General features: G+C 49.1%; 1 protein-coding gene across 3 annotated transcripts in view; it reads left to right on the top strand.

The window, feature by feature from the left end:
- LOC144132706 (uncharacterized) overlaps nt 1-21,210 on the top strand; it is a 159,989-nt gene that overhangs the window by 127,419 nt on the left and 11,360 nt on the right. For 2 of the 3 annotated variants that reach the window (XM_077665302.1, XM_077665301.1), the window contains exons 14-20: nt 3,555-3,803; nt 6,692-6,955; nt 7,615-7,893; nt 9,015-9,257; nt 15,136-15,450; nt 16,794-16,995; nt 18,345-18,487. In XM_077665302.1, the coding sequence (XP_077521428.1) occupies nt 3,555-3,803; nt 6,692-6,955; nt 7,615-7,893; nt 9,015-9,257; nt 15,136-15,450; nt 16,794-16,995; nt 18,345-18,487 (1,695 nt within the window). Of the gene's footprint in view, nt 1-3,554; nt 3,804-6,691; nt 6,956-7,614; nt 7,894-9,014; nt 9,258-11,752; nt 12,008-15,135; nt 15,451-16,793; nt 16,996-18,344; nt 18,488-21,210 lie in introns of all 3 variants that reach the window. The other variant, XM_077665300.1, reaches the window with a different exon arrangement.

Below are 21,210 nucleotides of genomic sequence, written 5' to 3'. Positions count from 1 at the left end.
TGTCTGCTTGCGCTCAATTAGCCTAAAATGACAGTATGAAATTGGAACTGTAAGCCTGGCGGTGGTGAAGCTCAGTATTTAGTAAGGATGAGGGCAAAGGGTTGCCAGGAGAGCGAGACGATGGGGAACTTATGCTGCTTAGACAATGATGTGTCATCTTCATTTCGGAACGAATGCCTGAATCCATCAGAATTGCTTTGCTTGCTTTTAAGCTGCTTAGTGATGAGCTTTCTTCCGTCTGCAACAGCAGTTATAACAAACGATTATAATAGTTTAGTACTGACAGCCTTGTTTAGAGAACCTCTTTGCTGATGCCTAAGAAGGAAGCAGATGTTTCAATGAACGATATTTTACAGTCAAGAAGGCAGACATTTCAATGAACGATATTTTACAGTCAAGAAGGCAGACATATCAATGAACGATATTTTACAGTCAAGTGTGTTAAGATGGTCATGACTGTTTTAAGAGCGTCAGCTCTTACTCATCACGTTTCGAGATTTCGTGGGGTCTGCTAGCACCATGAGATCACAGCGCCATATGTGGCATCAACTAGACAACAGCATATATCGCATGGAGACTTGTAGCGCCATCTACAATAACATTGTAGAAATAACCACCTGCCACATGCCAATGATGACGTCATGGCGCAATATGGTGGATAATGGTGGAACTGTGTGAGAATGACATCAGGGACGAAATGGCGGCATAGTTTCAGTTCCTTGAATCCAAGATGGTGGCCATTAAAATTGGTTGTGCCCTCCCATCCCTTTCTTCCTCACTCCCCAAAAATATCGTACAACGGGAGGAAAATTGTCCCGTTACGGGATCGCTATATGTGTATGCATTCGTTCCCCTATATATACTCCGAAAACAAGGGGCACCCATCTGGGGACAGTTGTATACGAAATGGTGGCATAGTTTCAGTTCCTTGAATCCAAGATGGCGGCCATTAAAATTGGTTGTGCCCTCCCATCCCTTTCGACCTCACCCCCCGAAAATATCGTACAACGGGAGGAAAATTGCCCCGTTACGTGTATACCGTCTCGTGTATACCGAATTTGGTCGGCAAATAAAACCCTATGGGTTGTGGTATAGAAATAAAACCACAATTAAATAACAGGTAAACATTTTATACATGCAATTACTAATTGTAGCGCAACCATATCGCGCCGCAAACCGAATTCTAGGCCCCCCTTGACCCACCAAACGAAGCAAGTTCCGTCTGGAACGTATCTGGAGAGGGTGTAACTGGACAACGGGCGCGTTCTTCTTCGCTTTCTTCGTCTAGTAAACCAAACAGCTAACGCTCGTTACTTCAACATCTTCCAGACGGTGGCGGCTTTTTTTAATAATCTGCTCTTTCCCGCTCGCGAACGTTGATTTGAAAACAGCATTGCAGGCCGAGGTGCGTAAAGTTTACGCCGTTAATATGCTTGTACCTAACGGTGCATGACTGTGTGGGTTCACTGGCAGATGATAGTAATATAAAAACTTCAGTTTTATCCTCGTGGCTTATCTTGTGCGCTGTAACTTTAAAGCTTCTAATCCAAGCTTTAGATGCCGCCGCGGTGGCTGAGTGGTTATGGCGCTCGGCTGCCGGCCCGAAAGATGTGGGTTCGATCCCGGCCGCGGCGGTCGAATTTCGATGGAGGCGAAATTCTAGAGATCCGTGTACTGTGCAATGTCAGTGCACTTTAAAGAACCCCAGGTGGCCGAAATTTCCGGAGCCCATCACTACGGCGTCCCTCGTAGCCTGAGTCGCTTTGGGACGTTAAACCCCCATAAACCATAAACCAAGCTTTAGATATGGATGAGTGGTGCTGCCGCTGTGAATGTCCAGGTGGGATTAGCCTTACAGTGGCCTGTCGGCAAATGCTTCGCCAGAGTCACTGACTTAAAGGGGCTGTAAAGGGGGCTCAATAAAGTTGCGGCATGCCTGGCATATTGAAGCACGCCGCTTCACGAATAGTGTCTAGCGCGGATTTTTTAAATGGGCTTTGTAGAAGCGGAGTTATCTGTAGTTAAAATTTGAATTTCAGCATCTTCGCGCCTTTCCCTCTCCTCTCGCCACTTTTTGCACGCTGGAAGGTAGGCGCTCCTTCACCGACGCCCCTCTGGGAGCGGAGCTTCCCGACCCGCCGGAGCTAAGCGGCTCATTGGCCGCGGCCACGGTAGCTTCCTGATGTCTGAAAGAATCTAACCAATGGCCAACTCTCACCTTGTCTACGCAGATGCAGGAGGGTGCGAGCATAAAAAATTCGCCGGGAAGGGCTCGCCAACTTTGACGCGTGATTGTGGGTGGTCTGCCGCGTGTCGAAGAGTATTATTTGGCTCTGGTTTTCATGGCAACACAGTGCAGTGATTGAGCTAATGTGCTCTCCTCGGAAGGCGTTTCAGAGCCCCTCTAAATGATCGTGTCTCTGCCTCGGTTTCATAAGGCCAGTGTCCTCTGAAAACCTTGAATGATTGTCACGCTGATCGCCGCTTAGGTCGGGAACCCTCAGGGTGCACGATGACAGAGACATCGTCCAATGGACAGTTCAATCCACACAGGTTTTCCAGGAGTCTCTGACGCTCGGTACAAAAACGCGGGCACGCCAAAAATGATACAGTTCACATCACCCACACCGTCACATTTTACGCGCATAGGTGAGGTGGCGCGGCGAATCTTGTGCATCCATACCGGCATATAGGCGGAGTTTGTGCGCAGTTGATACAAGAGAGTAGCTCGTCGTGCGACAAGCCTCGTGTAACGCAACAGAAATGCACAGGCGGCAGAAGTGCCGAAAAGAATTGCACCAGTCCTTTTGGACAGCCGCTGGAATATTAAGACCAGACCTCTTGGGTAATGTCTGCCGCCGTGTCACGAGCGACTCCAACGTGAGGTAGTAGCCACTGGGAGCAAATTGTGAATCCTTTGAACTGTAGCTTCCTCAGCCAGGTCAGAGACCAGAGGCAAAATTTATCAATGGGAGTCCCTTGCTGGAGACTAGTGCAGACTTGAAGTCACAGAATAACGACTCCCTGTGGTTTGCAGAAAGACAGCCACAACACAATTACCAGAAAAACATTCTCGAAAGTTTAACGTCCACATTCCACGCGCCAGCCAATGCCAGCTACGAGAGCAGGCGCCTGTTTTACCAGCAGTACCACAACGAACAACGAGCAGTAGCAGGAGCAGTAGGGGATATTCAAAATTCTGTAAGTGAGCTTTGCCACATAACAATGTTGCTCAAGGAACGGTGGCCAACCATGCATTTCCAGGTGAAATAAAACAAAGGACTCGTTTTTTTGCTCGGCTATTGTAAAATACGCTTTATACATTCCATCCACACCCTTATCACGTCACCTGCGGCCTTCACGGTCCTTTTATACAGATATCCGCCGTCTTGTCTTGGGCAACATTTTTACGTGGTAAAGCGCACTTTTGGATTTTTGAATGTCCCCTATAGTGTCGCTTTGGAGGTGCTCTTGAAGATTGCGCCTGACCTTATTGCTCCGAAGTCAAGACAGCGGTGCTCAGCGACTCCCCCTATTGTTCTGCGCTCCACCAGCGGTGCGAGCATCTTTCAATGGATGCGTTCACCGCAACCGGACGTACGAGGCCGGCCAGGTGTTCTACGATGGCTGCGACCACAAGTGCGTGTGCCACGCCGAGGGCCTGATCGAGTGCCAGGACCGGTGCGAGGTGTACGTGGACACAGTGGGCTACGAGGACTGCCAGTGGGCGCCCGCGCCGGACGACGCCTGCTGCATGATTCCCTACTGCGATGGCAAGCCGCCAACACCTCGGAAGCCCAGCGGTAAGCCACGCTGTGGCCTTTGCTAGAACTGCTTGAGTATTCGGTCTGCATAAATAGAGCGTGGAGGGTTTTGCGTGAAGGTTGAGGCACCTTGAAGAAAGTGACAGCTAGTTTAAAGTGGCCTTCGTATGATGACCGAGTGTTAGAAATATTACAAGCTGGTAGATAATATTACAAATATTACATGCTTACTATTTCTCACCTCTTTCTTGAATTACTTGGCAAAAAATGCACATTCTCTAATCTGCGCGACTATTCGGTCGTTCCAACGATGGTGGCGGCGCCACGCGTCCTCTTCCTGAAGCGGCGAGCCGGTGATCGCTCTGCTTGGCGCGTGCAATCGCAGTGGTTTGCAGCAAAGATACGCGTCAAAAATGAGCATATTTCGTTCTTCTACGATGTGCGAACATTCCAAACAGCAACCATATTGTTTCTGCCAACACGTAAATAGTTCGAAAAGCAGTGATTAAGTGCATTCTGCAGGTTGGTAACGAGTTTGAGTCCAATGACCCGTCTCAGCGGTGTACTCTGTTGACTCCACGACACCGTGTCGTCAATGCATTCCTATTCGGTGCTTTGTTCATGTGACCAACGTAGCGTACCACAGCTGCATGAAAGCAGTGCAGTGCTTATACAATGAGCTGATGAAGTATATTGGTTATATTTTAAGGCGGACGTTTGCAGAAAACAGATTTTTCAGCAAGATTCAGTCCATTCTGGTCTAGATTAAACACGGCTTTCTGACTACAACATAATTGCTGAATGGTAAGAACATTGCTATTATTCCTTCATTTCTCGAATATAATGCGCAGTGCGGATGAATAACCGCGAACGCTTCTTGGAAAATAACTGTCGTCTGCTCACTCGCTCACAGCGTTTTTCCCCGCTAGTCAAAAACAAATTTCGAGCACTAATTTAAACTGTATTACTCAAATGACCCCTTGGCTGCCGCTTCAAAACACAGCTACATTGCCTTTTCTATTACCGCATATATGTGACTAACGTACGCTGCAGATGGACTATAGTAGGACACAATTAAGTCTGCAGTAAAGCTCCGCCCACATTACGGAGCACCGAACAGAATTTCATCGTGAGAAAATGTAGACCCCCTGTAAAACTTTTATGTTTAGATAAACAAGCAGCCAATCATGAACCGAAATTGCAGGCTCAAGGATTTTGATCATTCTGGCTTGTTTGATGCAGCCCAACATTAAAAGGTTGATTTTGGTCTCTGTTGTAATTGGTAAGTGCAGTTATTTTACGCCGCGGACCGGTGGCCAGTGTTACCAACTGCTAATTTTCTTTTCAATTGGGTCTTTATAAGATCAACGCGCAAGCAATACACCTACCGTATTTATGCGGGTAAGGGCCGCACTCTTGTAGGCACCAAATATAGCGTCGGACTGTCTGTGTTTTTAAAGTAGTTTCCGCTTTCGGGTAAGTGCCGAAAGAACAAGAAAGTGAACGCGCAAAAAATCACAGTTCAAAGTGTTTGTCGCACTTCACTATGCTTAGTTCGCAAGTTTCAACGGAGTGTTTGCGGCACTTACGAACTGGCGATTCCATGCTCATATCGATAAAAATTTATTTCGAGCCTGTAATGCAGCGAAAGTTAAGCAGAGGATCTTATTAATAACCAAGAATAATTTACTGCTTTTTATTTAGACTCTAAAAATCACACGAAAGGTGCCACAACGTCAAGAAGCCGCTTTGCTTCTACAGAGACGCACGCTATGGCATCGGTGCCATCACCGCCTCGTCCTCCATGTCGTACAGCCGCCGCGCCACCTATAGGATCTGGAATGACCGAATAGGCGTGTTTGCATGTGGGTATTTGCGAAAAAAGCTTACCCTCGGCTCTTTCTGTGTCATTCTTATAACAAGACTCTATTTCACAGTACGAAAGCCAACAGGGTGCTCTATTCCAACAATTATTTCCCGGGCTCGAATCCGGCCGCGGCGGCAGCGTTTCGATGGAGGCAAAACGCAAAAGGCGCCCGTCTGCTGTGCGATGTCGGTGCACGTTGAAGATCCCAAGGTGGCCGAAATTATTCCGGAGCCCTCTACTACGGCACCTATTTTTGTATTTCTTCTTTTACTTCCACCTTCGTTCCTACCTTTATGGCACGGTTCGGGTGTCCACCTAGATGTGAGACAATTACTGATTGCCTTTCCTCAAAAAATCAATTGTAAGTCCTCAACATAACCAAACAAAGGATCCGTGCTGTAGAGGGCAGCTATGATCAGGATAACAGCCTTGTCAGCAATCTCTATATTAGCTTCAGTATTTTCTCACATCGCACTCATTGTTCCTTCCCTTATTGAGGGAGGAGAAGGAGGAGGAAGATAAAGAAGAAAGGCAGGGAGGTTAACCGGAAGAATAACTGGTTTGCTACCCTTCACGGGGTGGGGGGGGGTGGGGGGGGGGTAAAAGATGAAGGGGAAAAGACAGCCAGTTCAAGTCATGCGTTCATACTAATGAACTGGGACCGAGTGTTAGAAATGTTCGAAGCTATTACAGAATGTTACCAATATTAAATGTTTACTATTTCTCGCCTCTTTTAGAATTACGAGGCAAAAAATACTCATTCTTTAATCTGCGCGTCTATAGGCTACGCTTCCTGTAGCGAATCGTTTTACTGTCGTAATTTATTGAGGGCACTTCCTATAACCTGTACGGCTACAATCACTTTCTACATGACAATAAATCGTTCCCTCACAACGTCCGAGAGCCGGATCAGCCGAAATGAAGGGCCAGTGTTCTGTTCCTTCATTTTGTGCTGCTGTGTAAAGAACATGGTAAACCGACATGGCCGAGCAGTTGGCGCTGACCTACGCTGTCACATTTATCGAGTAATTCCCAAGTCCCGACCGCTGCCCTCCTGCAGATCCACAGAATGACGTGTGCCTGGACGAGGCCGGCAAGCCGCACCGGCTGGGCGACGAGTGGGAGACCGGCCAGGGCTGCCTGCGGCGCGTGTGCACGTGCGCGCTGCTGGCCAACGGCTCGGCGCTGGCCGAGTGCGTGGGCGGTTGCCCGCCGCTCTCGGTGACCGTGCAGTCGGCCGACAAGGACTGCCCGCAGCCCGTAGTGGTCACGCCCGACGACCCCTGCCTCTGCCCTTACGTCATGTGCAACGGGCCTCGCGGCGGTAAGGGTACGCTCCTTCGCCCACGTGTTCGCGACAGACCCGCGCCGGGCGTTTCTTGGGCACAGACTGTGGACTTGCCGCTGACCTTCCTGTTGTCGTTGTCGTGCTATATCTACCACTGTGATGCTATGTCACTGCTTTGACATGAAAAGGATGTTAGCTTTTATGTGCAGATGAAAAAAAAAAGATCAGTCCATTAGCATGAAGGCATGACTTGAACCGTTACCCCTAACAATTAACGACGCTTCCTGTTGCGAATCGTTCACTGTCGTTTAAACGATTTTTAACGACATGGACTGAAAGACGACCGGTAGGTGAGAATGTAAGCAAGAAGGAAATAGCAGTGCTAAATTAGATTTAAGTGGTCGAAAACAAGCAGGCAGGAGTATACTGTCAGGGAAATGAGTGAGGCAGCTGAATTTCGCCTAATGAGACGAGCGATACAACTTTCCGCCTTTACTAAACTGTCACCACGGAACACTAACACAAGAATTATTCAAAAATAAACAAATAAAGAATACAAATAAATGAATTTATTTACCAGCATCAATAAGCTTTCAGCTGTGAATTCCTAAGTTTTTCCGCTCATACGGGAGCCCGACAGTGGAAAAGACTGTCGACCAGGGTGACCTGTTCCTCCCCCCTCTTCTGGTCTGCAGCGTCCGTGCCTGCACCTCCGCCCAGCACCGCCGTGTCGGCTGCGCAGCCGGGTCCCGCCATGTGCAAGTACAACGGCCGCCTGTACAGCGTCAACGAGGAGTTCTACAACGGCTGCCTGGAGGTGTGCCACTGCGGCGCCAACCTGCGCGTCAACTGCGCCATCATCGAGTGCCCGCACCACTTCAACCAGCACTTCAGCGAGTGCCTCGAGTGGGACATCGACCCAACCTTCCAGCCGTCGCCGCCCAACTGCTGCCCGCCCTCCAAGTGCAAGAAAGGTGCGCCCTTACGCAGCACCCGCGAGTGAAAACATCGCGCTCAATATTAACGAGTTTGAAGGTTTTGTCTGTCTCAGCATTCGTTGAATTTGATTCGGAGGGTGAGGCATTGGTATTACGGACCTGATGGTGCATCTGCCGTTCTGAGCCAGTGTATACTACTTAAAGATAAATACGTGGTCGTGCCGTTCACATAGATTTCACTATTACCTTCTGTTGGGGAGGCTGTGAAACTTAAGGCTGCTCTTCAGCAAAATGCAAAAGTAGCCAGTGCTTTTCTAAAGTTACTGTGCCATTCTCGATTTCCTCAGGAAGTCATCAAACTTGCACCCTAAAAGCATTGGCAGTGAGTGGCACTCAGGACAGTGGAAGGCAGTGAAGTGGACGTATTTTGGTTTAGCCTAAACCACTTAAAATACCGGGGCTGAGCTCCACGCATCAACAGCGACTTGTTTCGCACGTATAGTCAGCTCGAAACTTATCGAAGCTCCTTGTATTTCGCACACAAAACCCCAAGAAAGTGCGCGAGTTCAGTGATGGTATTCAAGCTCCTTGGCCTTGAATACCTTGCCCTGGAAGACTCCTTCACAGACTGGAGGCGCCAAATCTTCAATAAAACGGAGAGTTGAGCTAGTTTGTACATACTGCTGGGAATAACAGCGCAGAGACAAGTACAAAGAAAGAAGACAACAGGACCCCAAATCCCGAAATCTTGGATGTTGGGTGTAATTTCTCCCTTGAAGATTGTGTCAGAAACTGGTGCTGGTTATGTATGAAAAGTGCTCACACGAACGGAAAGCTGTTGCTACAGCTGTTGGTTAAGAAATTCTCATGTCCAATTCGACCTTCTTCCCAATAAATTATTCAGAATTTCGTTGATTCGGTTCTGTTGGTTGGCTTCTCTTCCCGTTGTCGTTTGCTGCTGTAAAAGGTGGCATGCGGAGTCAACGTGTAATGTAAAAAGTAACAATTCATTTGCTTCCCTTAACTAAAGCAGAAAACTCAATCCTTAATTCATGCTTGCATTAGCAACATAAAAACTGGAATGGCCTAGAATGGAATGCCATGTTAAAAGGTGCGTTTAGTTGTCTTACCAGGATTTCTTTTCTTCCCTTTGCCAGATGGCTCGTGCCTGTTCAACGGCGTAAAGTTCCGCAACTTCCAGCAGATCCCGCAGGAGATGCTGGACTGCGGCAAGCGCTGCGTCTGCGTCAACGGCAACGTGTCGTGCGAAAATCGCTGTCCACCCCTGAACAGCTCTCCTCCACCTACCCTTCCCTGCCATCCCGCGCAAGCGTATAGGGGACACCTGCCTGGAGACGAGTGCTGTACCCACTGGATGTGCCGAGAACCCGAGAAACCTGGTAAGTCCCAAGCACTTGTCTGGCACGCTACTCTGTCGTGGCGATACAGCGCCTTCTATGCGTGCATGTCATTTCAATTGCCTCGGACGGAGAGCAGAAAGTTCTTTTTTTCCGGACCGTCTGTATTGTTTCCGTTGACAAGCACGTTGGGCAAGGACGGCGCTCTTCGCCATGTGTCCTTCTGCGAACAAAACGTCCTCAATGGCACGTGATCGCATGCGGCACAAGCTGAAACTTACACGACTAGCACTTCGTCCGCACAGTCACTCTGCCCATAGCCGCTTCATCAAATGCATCTTAAACATCCTGACGTGTTCATTCATTCAGGAGCACGGCGCAATCAATAAACGGCCAGATGTGTCAGTAAGCGAGAAAGGCACAAAAGACCCTCTTAGCGCGTGTGGCTGTGTCCGAACTGGATTGCGTGAAGCATTGGATCCGCACTGGCCTCACGCATCTAATATTTTTTGCGGTCAGTTCTTCTAGCACAGGGTTACGTGACGTCAGTTGCAAGTCGTTGGCGGGTTGCAGGCCACTCCCACCGCTTCTGTGCCGGGCGAGGCTGATTAGGTCTTCGCGTGTTGTATTCCGCCGTAATCTGACTCAAACAAGCGTTACACGCTATGAAAAAAGACCTGTTTCGTGCCTGCTGTGTTGCTTATGACGCCACTTTCACAGTTTCCTACAGTCTCGCCATTCTACAGAACGCAAATGCAATGTGTGGCCCAAAAGGCCGATGAAAACCGCACCTGCAAGTGAATAGCTCCTCTTCACTTTTCGCGAATAGCTGACGGTGCTAATGTCCAGTGCAGTAAATGTTCCATTTAAAGACGTGGTTCACGTTAATTTAGGTGTTTTCCCAAGGTTATTCCATATATACTCCTCATCATTGCACAGCGGCTGGGTTACTGCATCATGTTTTGTAGAATGTACCGGACAATCCAAATTGAGAGCACAGCTTGAAGCATTTCCTCTTGTTTGTTTGGTGGCTGGCAGCAGGTTAGTCTAACCAGATCTCTGAAACACTGACCACTAGTCACTTCGCACGGTCTTAAATCTCGACACTAAACCGGTCTCCTAACCGCTCGCGGCTAACAACTAAACGCTTTGAAATTAAGCATGCAGATGCAACGTGACGCGTTTTTAGAGATATTAAAACCGATTGTAAACTTGCTTGTGAAAGCTGCTTTCCGCTAAGTTTCGCAATAATCGTCGCACAGCAGGTGGGTGTCCACTCCAACAAATAGTGCAGCGCTTTATGTTTAAGGTCTCTCAGCTGCAGAGGGCAGGAATGTGTTAACAATATATTTTTATATTTACAGCTCATTCTTATTGGCTCGAAATTTCTCATTCAGATAGTAAAATCAAGATTGCTCTTGATGTTTAAGAGACATCAGTTGTACAAATGTGCTCTCGGAAACCAACGGGCAAAAGTTGCCTGAGAGTACTGCCCTCCCGTGACAGCGTAAACGATTTGTGTTGCAACATCAGTGCATGATAAGGCACGCGTGTTCCCAATTAAAAGTTACCGTGCTGACATTTCAGGCATTCTGATCGGGAAGCAGCTTTCACAAGGCTAAATGTTGCTCTAAACCTGTTGCAGATGGTTGAAGAACAATTTGGAGTCGCAAAGTAATGTCTTCGAAACTTACACACAAGAGGGTGAGCAAACGATTTCAGCTTTCGCTCTCTCTAAAAAAAAAAGAGAACAAAAAACGGCCTTGCGTTTATTGCGCAAGTGAAATGAACTGCGAAAGCCTCTTGGCGCTGTTGGCGTTAGTGATCTCACAAATGCAAACATTTGATCAAACATTATCGCGGCTTTCAGCTATTCTCGCAAACGATGGCAGACGTCAGAGATAGCTCGATACTTGAAGTTAAAGAAGATTAAACTGAAAGCTCTAGAGAAGCTCCATTGACCTCGACATTTATGAGACATTTTAATACAACTACGAGCCGCGCTCTGTTCTTTATGTACTGTCGGCCGCAAAAGTTTGTGGGATCTGCGATGCGTGTCGGAGCGAAGCAAAACTGCATTGCTGCGCCATCTGCTGCCACAGAGGGCGGCGCCGAGTCTCTCTCGCGGTACTGCCGCACCAGGCGTGCCGTGAGAGCCTAGACACCGCGCTCTCTGGCAGCAGATGGCGCAACAATGCAGCTTTCCGTCGCTCCGCCACGCATCGCAGATCCCACAAACTTTTGCGGCCGACAGTATGCCTCCGTTGCTGCCGGGCAACATCCTTTAGGTTGAGACATATTTTCAGCTGAACTGCTGACGTCCTTCAGCCCCAGAGGTCTTTCGTATGCTCGCGTCAAATAAATTTGAATGGCAACAATGACGTGGCTCTATATGTGGGTAATGATGAACCTTAGTTTATTACTCGCCAACAAACCGAACACTTCAGCCATCTGCAACGCAAACCCTTGGCAGCCTAAACCCCGCGGGATGTTCTAAACGTGGGCCCTCCCCCCACTCCCGCCGTGCGCGCGTGTAGCGGTGCACTGCCTGTTCCACGGGGAGCGCTACAAGCTGCACGAGGAGTGGGAGGTGGTGAAGGGCTCGGTGCGGCGCCACTGCACGTGCAAGCCGCGCGCCGTCGGTGGTGGTGCCGAGGCCGAGTGCACGTCCACGTGCCCGCCCATCCCCGAGCGCTTCCAAAAGCCGAACCCGCAGTGCCCGCGGCCCGTGGTCGTCACACCCAACGACCCCGGCGTCTGCCCCTACATTGTCTGTAGTCCCACGCAGCCAGGTAAAGGATCTGAGCGCGCGCGCATGCGCAGAGTGTGCTCGCTGTGTGGCGGCGCGCCTTGTTCCTTTGTCTCTGTCGATCCCTGATCCCTGTTTTCACCAGTATTGCAACCTCTGAAACTTCATTTGTTGAAGTGATGTCTGTGCGTGTCGTCCGCATCTCCTCATTGTGTCTGTTTTTTTTTTCCCTTGGCGCTGTTTGAACCGTATTGGGTCCGTACAGAATATCCAGACTTCCAGCTTTATTAGAGAGTTATAGCATAGCGCGATCCGCGAACCGCTACCGCGAACCTTCGGGAGGCGCCATCGCGCGTGCGCAATGGCAATCAGAAACGCCGTGGGCGCGCCAGATGGCGCCACGTTCCCGTCAGCTGCGTGCGCGCCTGCCGCGTCGGGACCAATCAGTGCGTGCATGCTAAACAAATTCTCACCCATAATGGTGTAAATCAGGTGTCCTCAGACGAACACCCAATTTCCAATTGTTGGGTGCTAAAAATGGGTGCAGAGATCAGCACACTTAAGGAAAGGTGCACTTAATGATACTTTAGAGGATGTAATGGTTGTACCCTCATTAAAGGGCTCTATTTCCATAGCACCTCAACCAACGCATGTTGCAAGGGTGCTCAACATCGATCCAACCATGAAGCAAAAGCCTTGGATTGATGCGCGCCCTCTAAAGTTTCATGCTGTGCACTCTTCCAGAGGGTTGCTGATCTCTGCACCATGTTTAGCACCCAAAAGGGTGTTCGTCTGGGGACAGTTGATTTGCACCCTTATAGTTGAGAATTTGTTTAGCGTGTATCTAGCGGTACCCGCGGAAGCGGAACGAGGTAGCGATCGCGCATCACTATGCTATAACTCTCTATTGTACGAGGCACTTTCCTCGGCGGTAAGCAGTGTCTGTCTCTCAGCGTACTGCAACCGAGAATTCTCGCGTGCACCTCCTGGCTAAACACAATTTTGGCCAGATATCTATGGCATAAGAATAGGCAGCCAGCGTAGGGGTCGCAATCGATTGCGTTATCTCTGGCGTACAGATAGGCCTACAGATCAGGGATTCTCACCCTATGGTCCTAGGAAACCCCAAACTGCTTTCAAAAGACCTGTTGAGGAGTCTTGCGTTTTTTCGGCTTCTTTCTCTTCCTGCCTGACATTAATGAATTAACGACCACTTAGTCACACAACCACTCAAAAAAATTCACAATTCAAGTATTAATGACTGGCTGTTTAGTGAAGTGGCGTGCTGTAAGCATTTAGAGTATGTTAGCTCCCAAAATAATGTGGTTAAAGGAAAGGGTAGTTCGGTGCATGCAGGGATTTAGGTGCTTGGGGAAGGAATTCCAGTGTTCTGCGGACCAAGTTCCAGAACCTCTGACCCTAGAGGTAGATGTAATCATGGAGGCGTGGACGTGAGGCGTTGTTCAGCCATTGCGTTGCCTTCAGCGAGGTTTAAGGCGCGATATATTATAGAGCCCGTACACCCGCACGTTCGTGTTTCGTTCGCAAACCGTCACGCTGTAAAATGATTGCCGCATCCATCATGTCATCATAAATCAGCTTATTAGCACATATCGTTCGAAAGGTTTCACGGAATGCTCTTTGACGGCGCGGGATTCTTCGGTCAACACATAATATTTCGGCAGTAATGGTCCAACGCGTCTTCCATGCGCTTGGTGTGGTGCGCGGCGCGCTCTAAGCTGTAAAGAAACATCAGCAGAGGATTCATTGGCACTGGGTCGCCACCATCGCGTCAGCGAATCCAGTGTTTTCGGAGTCCACTCAAATAAATATGGCATCACGAATGCGATGGCCCTGCGACGAATGACTAGGTACAGATGACAAAGGGATATGTAGCTAGACTTTTGCTTCGGACTCGACTGCACATTTCATCTACAAGCAATCTGCAGAATTACAGGTGGCGTGCGGACAATCTTGTAATTTTTCTTATGCTTCTAGCTATCGGTTAGTGAGTTTTGCATTAGCGAGAATGACACAGGATATATCCTCTACTGTGCACGGCAGCCCCATTGTCATCGCAGTCGAATGCCGTAATTGAAGTCTTTCCCGGTCACCTAGAGACCCATGAAAATCTACCGAAGAGGCCTGAGAAAAGACGCCGAAGTCGGCAGGGGTGGGGTGGTATATACATTACGGCTGTTGCTATTACTTCGCTGCAGAGGAAGTTGGTAACCCCATTAGACAACCTCATAAGATAAATCCAGAAGATAACCCGATATCGTTATTGGCCTCTTAGTGGGGCATCACAAACGGAGGTTGGCTGGTGGCTTCTTGATGGTGCCTCAAATGGCTGTAGGTGGAAAGTTTGGGATCAAGATTCATCACGAGATTGGCAGCACAATGCTGCAATCGGGATCAAAACTGGTCTTTATTAACGTGCGGAATTGTGGCACAAATTATAAAAAGGTGCGTCCCCTACTCAGCGACTGTACTGGAGTTTTCTGTTTGAGCGCAGATAACAAAATATGTGGAAACTTGTGCTAAAAAATGCAAGTGAATATAGAAACCTACCACCTGCAGAACATATATAATATCGCAGGCATACAGAACAAAAATGGAAACTAAGAAAGAAGAATACAGCTATCGTGCACAAATATGCATAGCCAATCGCACGATTGCCGTGATGAACTTTGGAAAAAAAGATTTTCGGGAAATGAGATGCTGTACTGTTACGAAAATGACAAAAAACAAAAATAAATTAGTAAAGCAGCAAGAGAAGTATACCGCAGAACGGACAAAGATTTACATTAGGTACACCGGATCAACAAATTGTTAGTCATGGCTACTCTTGTGGGCAGGCAGAACCTTTTGGAAAGTTAACGGAAATTGAGTTTAAAGGTTAAGTTTTACCGCTCCTTGTTATTCCCTTTTCCGAAGCTCTAAGGCTCTGAGATCACTTTTCACCAGAATTGTCACCGAGCCTAGCTGTTACGCCTTTCACGCGACCAGCTTCTATGAAGGGCCATCATCCATTTAATTCGTCACGAATGCGTTGTCGCTGTTTGATAAATGCCTCCTAATCGATTCTCTAAATTTTCTCATAGAGCCACGCCTGCGCGCTTGCCGGGTCACCTTTTTAAACCCACGATTTATCGCTTCCCCAACAACCAGGCAAAGAGCTGCAGAACGTGAGCGTCGTAGCTGTGAACTCCACCACGATCCGCGTCCGCTTCACCCTGGCCAACATTCTGATCGGTCTCGTGGGCCACGCCGAGTTGCACTTCACCACGGACCCGTTGACGCCGCGCGAGACCTGGAGCACGCAGAAGTTCGCGCGGCCCAAGCGGCTGTTCGACACTGCCAACATCGAGTACTACCTGTCCTCGCTACGTCCGGACACCACCTACTTCTTCCAGATCCAGATCATCATTGACTCCCTGCAGTCTGGCCCAGAAAGCCAGGTCTTCAAGCTCACCATGCCTCCCGGTAAGTGCGTGTGTCAAAATATTGCTCGGTTTTTTATATTGTGCTGGAGTCTCGGTTTGGCCAGTGCGAGGTGCCCTAGCAGCAAACTGAAGACGGACTGTTACTTGAGGCAAGAGTCAGATGAGTAAAAATTACTCATTGTTTACGCTATGCTGCGTAAACAGCAAAACACAGCGGGAGCTGTGTAGAAGAAGCAGCCTGTTTGTCAGTCGTTTGTTTGAGACGTTTTTGTTGCTGCCCCGCTCGCCGCAGATGCAATACCGGAGACGAAAGTCTCCAAGACACGAAAAGAAAGCGATCTGGCCGCACAGCGGCCACTTCTTGAAACTACCACCTCATTTGACTACTGTACATAAGAACGCGTAATTCGAAATTTAACTTTCAGAAGCGTGACCTCCAGTTACCTGATAATATAGAGCTATAAACTTCAGCTATTGTTTACTTCTCGTGAAGGCTTTTGTCCCCGATTGTACATCAGATATTTGTTGTTACAATGCTCTCGCTCCACAGTTAGCAGCGCTAGATTTGTGTTAGCCCTACGCACGGCCGCCCGGATCCGCGCGCTGTGCCGCTGCGCAGTGAGCCCCCCTTTATTGCCGTACCGCGAGGCGATGAATGACGCTTTGGGCGTCATTCGTTGCTTCTTTCTGTCGTATTTGTCATTTAACATGCAAGGCTTGAAAGCAACGGCCTTGAAAGATGGTATTAAGCGGCAGAAAAGCCGGCGTCGGCGTCAGGGAAAAATCCGTATTCGTCAAAAAGGCACCCATAGACGGCGCCAGCCACACCAGCGGCGCACGGTTTAGCGAGTCAGACACGCTGCCGCTATGTGGCGCTACAGGCACGTTCGTACGGCTTGTTTAAAGCGGGGCTTTATACATATGCATACCGTGTGGTCTTTCACGTAATGATTCCGACTGTGAAAGAGGAAACAGTGTTTGCGTCTGTGTGGGGAAGTCAAACCGCTGTCGCGTCATACCCTTAAAGGATCTGCTTAAGTGTACCCCAGCTTTTTAAACTTGTTGAGAGGAACCGCGATATTATGAGCAGTTCCAAACGCGCTGCTCCCGGTATTTTCGGTGACATCGACTAAGCGTTTCACAGTCTTGAGTCTGCTAAGTGATACGCAAAGAGGGTCCCAGGCTGCTGAACAAACTAACCATATCGCGTCATACCCCTAAGGCGGTGCCTAAGTGTCCCTCCAAACTTTTTACTTCCATGATCTGTACGAGCTTATGATAGCCCGTATTGACGGTAACGGCCGAGCATATTTTGGCTTCTGTAGGCAAGTGAGGTGATATTTCACGCCTTGCCATCACCGCTTTCTCCTTGCTCCACGGCAGAGCCGACTACCACGACTACGGTGCCTCCGCTGCTGCTCCTGGACATGATGATGGCGGTGAACAGCATCGACCCGCACACGGCCAAAGTGTCCTGGAGGCCGCTGGACACTCGGGAGAAGAAGTACGTGGACGGCCTGCAGATCCGCTACAAGCTCGCCGGACAGGACCACGCGCCGTGGAAGACCACGCCCATGATACACAGGTGATCTTCGCGGTCACTTTTGATCCATGATTCACGGGATGGGACGCTTTTGTTTTTACTTTTTTATTTGTTTCGTCAAGATAACAAATGACCATCCGTTACTGCACTTCAAAACCGGTCTTCAGCGCCCTGCGGCACGTGATTTAAGTCATGCAACATGTTTTTTCCAAGCTCAGTTTTCTTGGACATCACTTTTAATTGTGAGGCAACTGTGGAATAGTAATTGTTTTTGTTATGGACATATTGATGGGGATGGTCCAGAGTATTCTGTTTAAAGTTTCTTCTGATTTCGCACCTACTAAAGACTGCCATATGCAACCAAAGGGGTGCGTTTTTGACATAAGTGCAAGCGTCCCGGGGAGGGTTCTGCGGATATAGTGATTGTTATGGTGAATCTTGCAATATGCGAAAAAGTTACGTTCATAAGCAACTTCCCGTTGAAAAAAATGCACAGCTCTACAATTTCTGGGTATGCGAATGATTCTTCCTTATTTTCTTGTTCAGCAATGTGAGGTGCGACCGGTGTTCGCAGAGGCATAACTACGCGCCAGGAGAAATGCAGTGCATTTTCAATCATTTGACCTCGAACGGAAGAGAAATAAAGAAAAGACTTATGGGAGCCAGGTCGGGCTTAGTTAATCCACGTGATGCGACATAACCTAATTGTGAGCTCGAAAACATTAGAAACTCAAATTAAGCAAGTTCGAAATAACGCAAGAATCGTCTTGCGAAAGTCAAACCATTTGCTAAAGATCTTCAGCCGTCATCGTCTTTCGAGAGAATGGAAATTCTATTTCGATAGTACCAAAGAGCCCTTCGTAAACTCGTTAAGGTAAAGCACGAAAATTCACAGGGAGGACCTGCACAGTCGCCTGCTTAATGCATAGGCACGCGATAAAAACAGTCCTAAGAAAATGAACACATTAGAAGATCGAAAAAAAGGCGAATGATTTCTCTTTTGTATTCCAGTACCGCCTGATACGAACCGCGCACAAGACCTCGCTCAGCGTAAAGCCCTCGGCGCATTCTAATTGTCTGCAAATAGGAACTTGATAGTCTGAAAATATATTAAAGATTTCACAGGCCTTATCACCGAAACTGATAAGGAACTCTTTATTTACTCATCGCCGGGGAACGCGCTCAAAAATCAGTGCCCTCTCCGATCCACCTGCTCCTATTACCGTCTGAGTAAACTTCGCCGTCTTATTGAATCCCATTCACGCGTGGGGGCTCGGGGTATCGCTTTCGCGAGGAGTTATTGACTTGTGTCATTTCGTCTGCGGCCCCGTCCGTCCCCTGGCTGTTCCATATTCATCGCTGACCGCGCGGCATGCCAACACTCGTCGCAGGGACCGGACGTCGTACCTTATTCAGGACCTGGAGCCGAGCTCTTCGTACCTGATCGATATGCAGTTCGCTGTGCCCGAGGGCCTGCCGACGCGCATCGAGTCGGCACAGCACGTGGAAATGAGGACCGCCCCTATGCCCAAAGGTTAGTGGCCGTCAGTCATTCCTCATTCCCTGTATATATTACCTACGGCTGGAACTTCGTCGGAAGCTTATGCTGCTTTCGCTGCCTTCTGTGGGAACGTACTGTCATTTAAGAAAGCTGTGTCGTTAAGCAAGGGACTGCGTAACACAAACGTGGACGAGACCAGTGGCACGTGAGCTTGCTGAGGCTTTTTTCATAAGGAACTAAAGAGGTGATTGAGTCAGTGACACCTTGATGAAATTGTACCGAAAAGAAATCAAGTTTTTGGCATGCGCTTAGTGAATGATTTGGCAGACACGAAGATATAAATATGTGTTTTCTTCTGAATAAGATTAGTCGCGCATCTAGCTTGTCATTGTGCTCTTTATGTCCATGTTTATGTTGCGCAGTCCCTTGCTTAACAATGTACGGCCGACTTTCCCAACAACAGCACTCTTGAATGTTGTGTCGCTGCGAGTGAGGTTCGGTGTCGACGCTCCTGATGTGTAAGCCAGAGGCTATTTATTTCCAACGTCAGTCTACAGGATTCCTATGCGTATGAGTTAACGTGACGATAAAGTGGGCAGTGGCGCGGCACGGAGCGCTCGCGCTAGGCCCACCGCCATTAAATCATCACATCGCCACCGGTCATGTAGTCCTTTCTCCACCGGCTTGCTGTCACGTAACATTTGGGTGAGGTGCGGAGTTCATTCCCATCCTAGTCCTGGAGCTTCAGCGCCTGCATGTGCCGTGGTCGTCGGTCGTGTGTTCTTGTTCGCACCGCCCGGCTGTGCCCCAGCCCGCCAGACCAGAACCGACCACGCCGTTCACCCCAGCCCCCACCGGAAGACACGACAACTTGACCACGCCGCCGCAACTCGAACCTATGACCCCACCGACCCGAGAAGCCACCAACTTCGAACACAGCCCCTGCCCAACCATGCCGTTCGGTGTGTTCATGGGCCTCGGCCGTCGGCTCAAGGTGACCTAGCTACGGCCCGGTAGCTTTCTGGACCAGCGCTCATCCGATATTCATCTGTTCATCTCTTTCATCGTGACGGCAAGCCCTGCATCTTCTTCCCTTCTGTGTTCATCCCTCCTGTCACGCCCATCGTCACGTCCTACGTTTCGTCTTCACGGCCGTTCTTCTAGTTCGCGCGATCGGGACGATCGCTCGGCGGCCCAGGTAGTGTCACGGACTAGAAGTGGCAGTGGCGCGGCACGGAGCGCTCGCTCTAGGCCCACCGACATTAAATCATTCCATCGCCATCTGTCATGTAGTTTTGTCTCCACTGGCTAGCCGTCACGTAACAATATCAGTGGGTGCGTGCTTGAAGCGTACAGAAAACCCATGCGCCACACAAAAGTGTGAACCGTCACTAACCGAAAATTTCTCACGAGTTCTGTTCGAATGAGTCGCAGCGTGCTTATTTTGTCGCCCTCAAAAAGCAGTCTAAGCGTATGTCGCTACTATGGGGATTAGACGAGCGACCGCTTCGATGCGACAGACAACACTCAGTTCTTTCGTTGCAGGACAGAGGTGCTAGTTAGGACTTAACGAACCAGTGCTTTTTCCTTAAAGGGACTATGCAATAAATTAATTGAGATTACGTAAAGCAGACGAGAGATAGGCATTTCATGACTCGTCACCCCAACGCAAGAATTTTTGAAATGAAGAAAAGAATCTCCGAGAGCCCCGCGGTCCTCCTATTGTTGTAAACCGGACCCCGCTTCCGACGCGCGCGCAGGCGCCCAAGCGCAGACGCGAATATTTACATGTACAGATATCTGTGCCCTGCTCGCGCCTGCGCGCGCGTCACGCTTTGCGCATGCGTAGACAGGATCCAGCGTACGCCCGTGTTTGTAGGCGCTCTGCCGGTACGCGTAGGATGTGTCCATCGAGTTTGGGCCTACGCGCACGGGCGTACGCTGGATCCTGTCTGCGCATGCGCAAAGCGTGACGCGCGCGCAGGCGCGAGAAGGGGCAGATATCTGTATATGTCAGATATCCGTGCCATGGCGCGCGCGCTTGCGCGCGCGTCGGTAGCGGGGTTCGGTTTACAACAATAGGAGGACCGTGGGGCTCTCAGGGACTCTTTTCTTAATAGGGTAGAACGTTGGGCCAGTTGGTGTAGCGACATAATTACAAACTTTGCGCAGAATAACATAGGACGGGAGGGAGAAACACGCACGCACACACACGAGCGCAAACTTGCAACTGTATTTCCACAAAAGATACACCGCCTTAAGAAGCATAGAGGGCGCAACCGTACAAAATTCAGAACATCACGTGTGGGAAGAAAAGAGCACGCTCATAGATACAGTAAAAAATTGCATCAAGAATAGGCACACGCAGAATCTTATCAGAACTAATCGGATTTGAACAACAAAAGCAAGCTATCCATTGCGGAGAAAGGCGAGTTCTTTTTGAGAAGGGCCACCGAAGCCTTACTCACGCAGCCTTCCGTGGTGCTAATTTTAAGTGCCTCTACAATTTCCCGGGCCATCCTATCGGAAGCTCGCCCGATAAAAACAGTGGAACGGAGGAAAGGACGGCACTGCTGTTTCTTATTCTTATTCCTGTCAGTATAGTGTTCGCATTTGAGGCAATGCAAAGACAGGTTCGACCCGCCACTTTTTTACTGTATCTATGAGCGTGCTCTTTTCTTCCCACACGTGATGTTCTGAATTTTGTACGCTTGCGCCCTCTCTGCTTCTTAAGGCGGTGTATCTTTTCTGGAAAT

Source organism: Amblyomma americanum, chromosome 5, assembly GCF_052857255.1.
Source record: "Amblyomma americanum isolate KBUSLIRL-KWMA chromosome 5, ASM5285725v1, whole genome shotgun sequence".
Taxonomy (NCBI): domain Eukaryota; kingdom Metazoa; phylum Arthropoda; class Arachnida; order Ixodida; family Ixodidae; genus Amblyomma; species Amblyomma americanum.
Note: the sequence above shows the minus strand (reverse complement) of the source record. Positions and strands in the feature narration are given on the sequence as shown.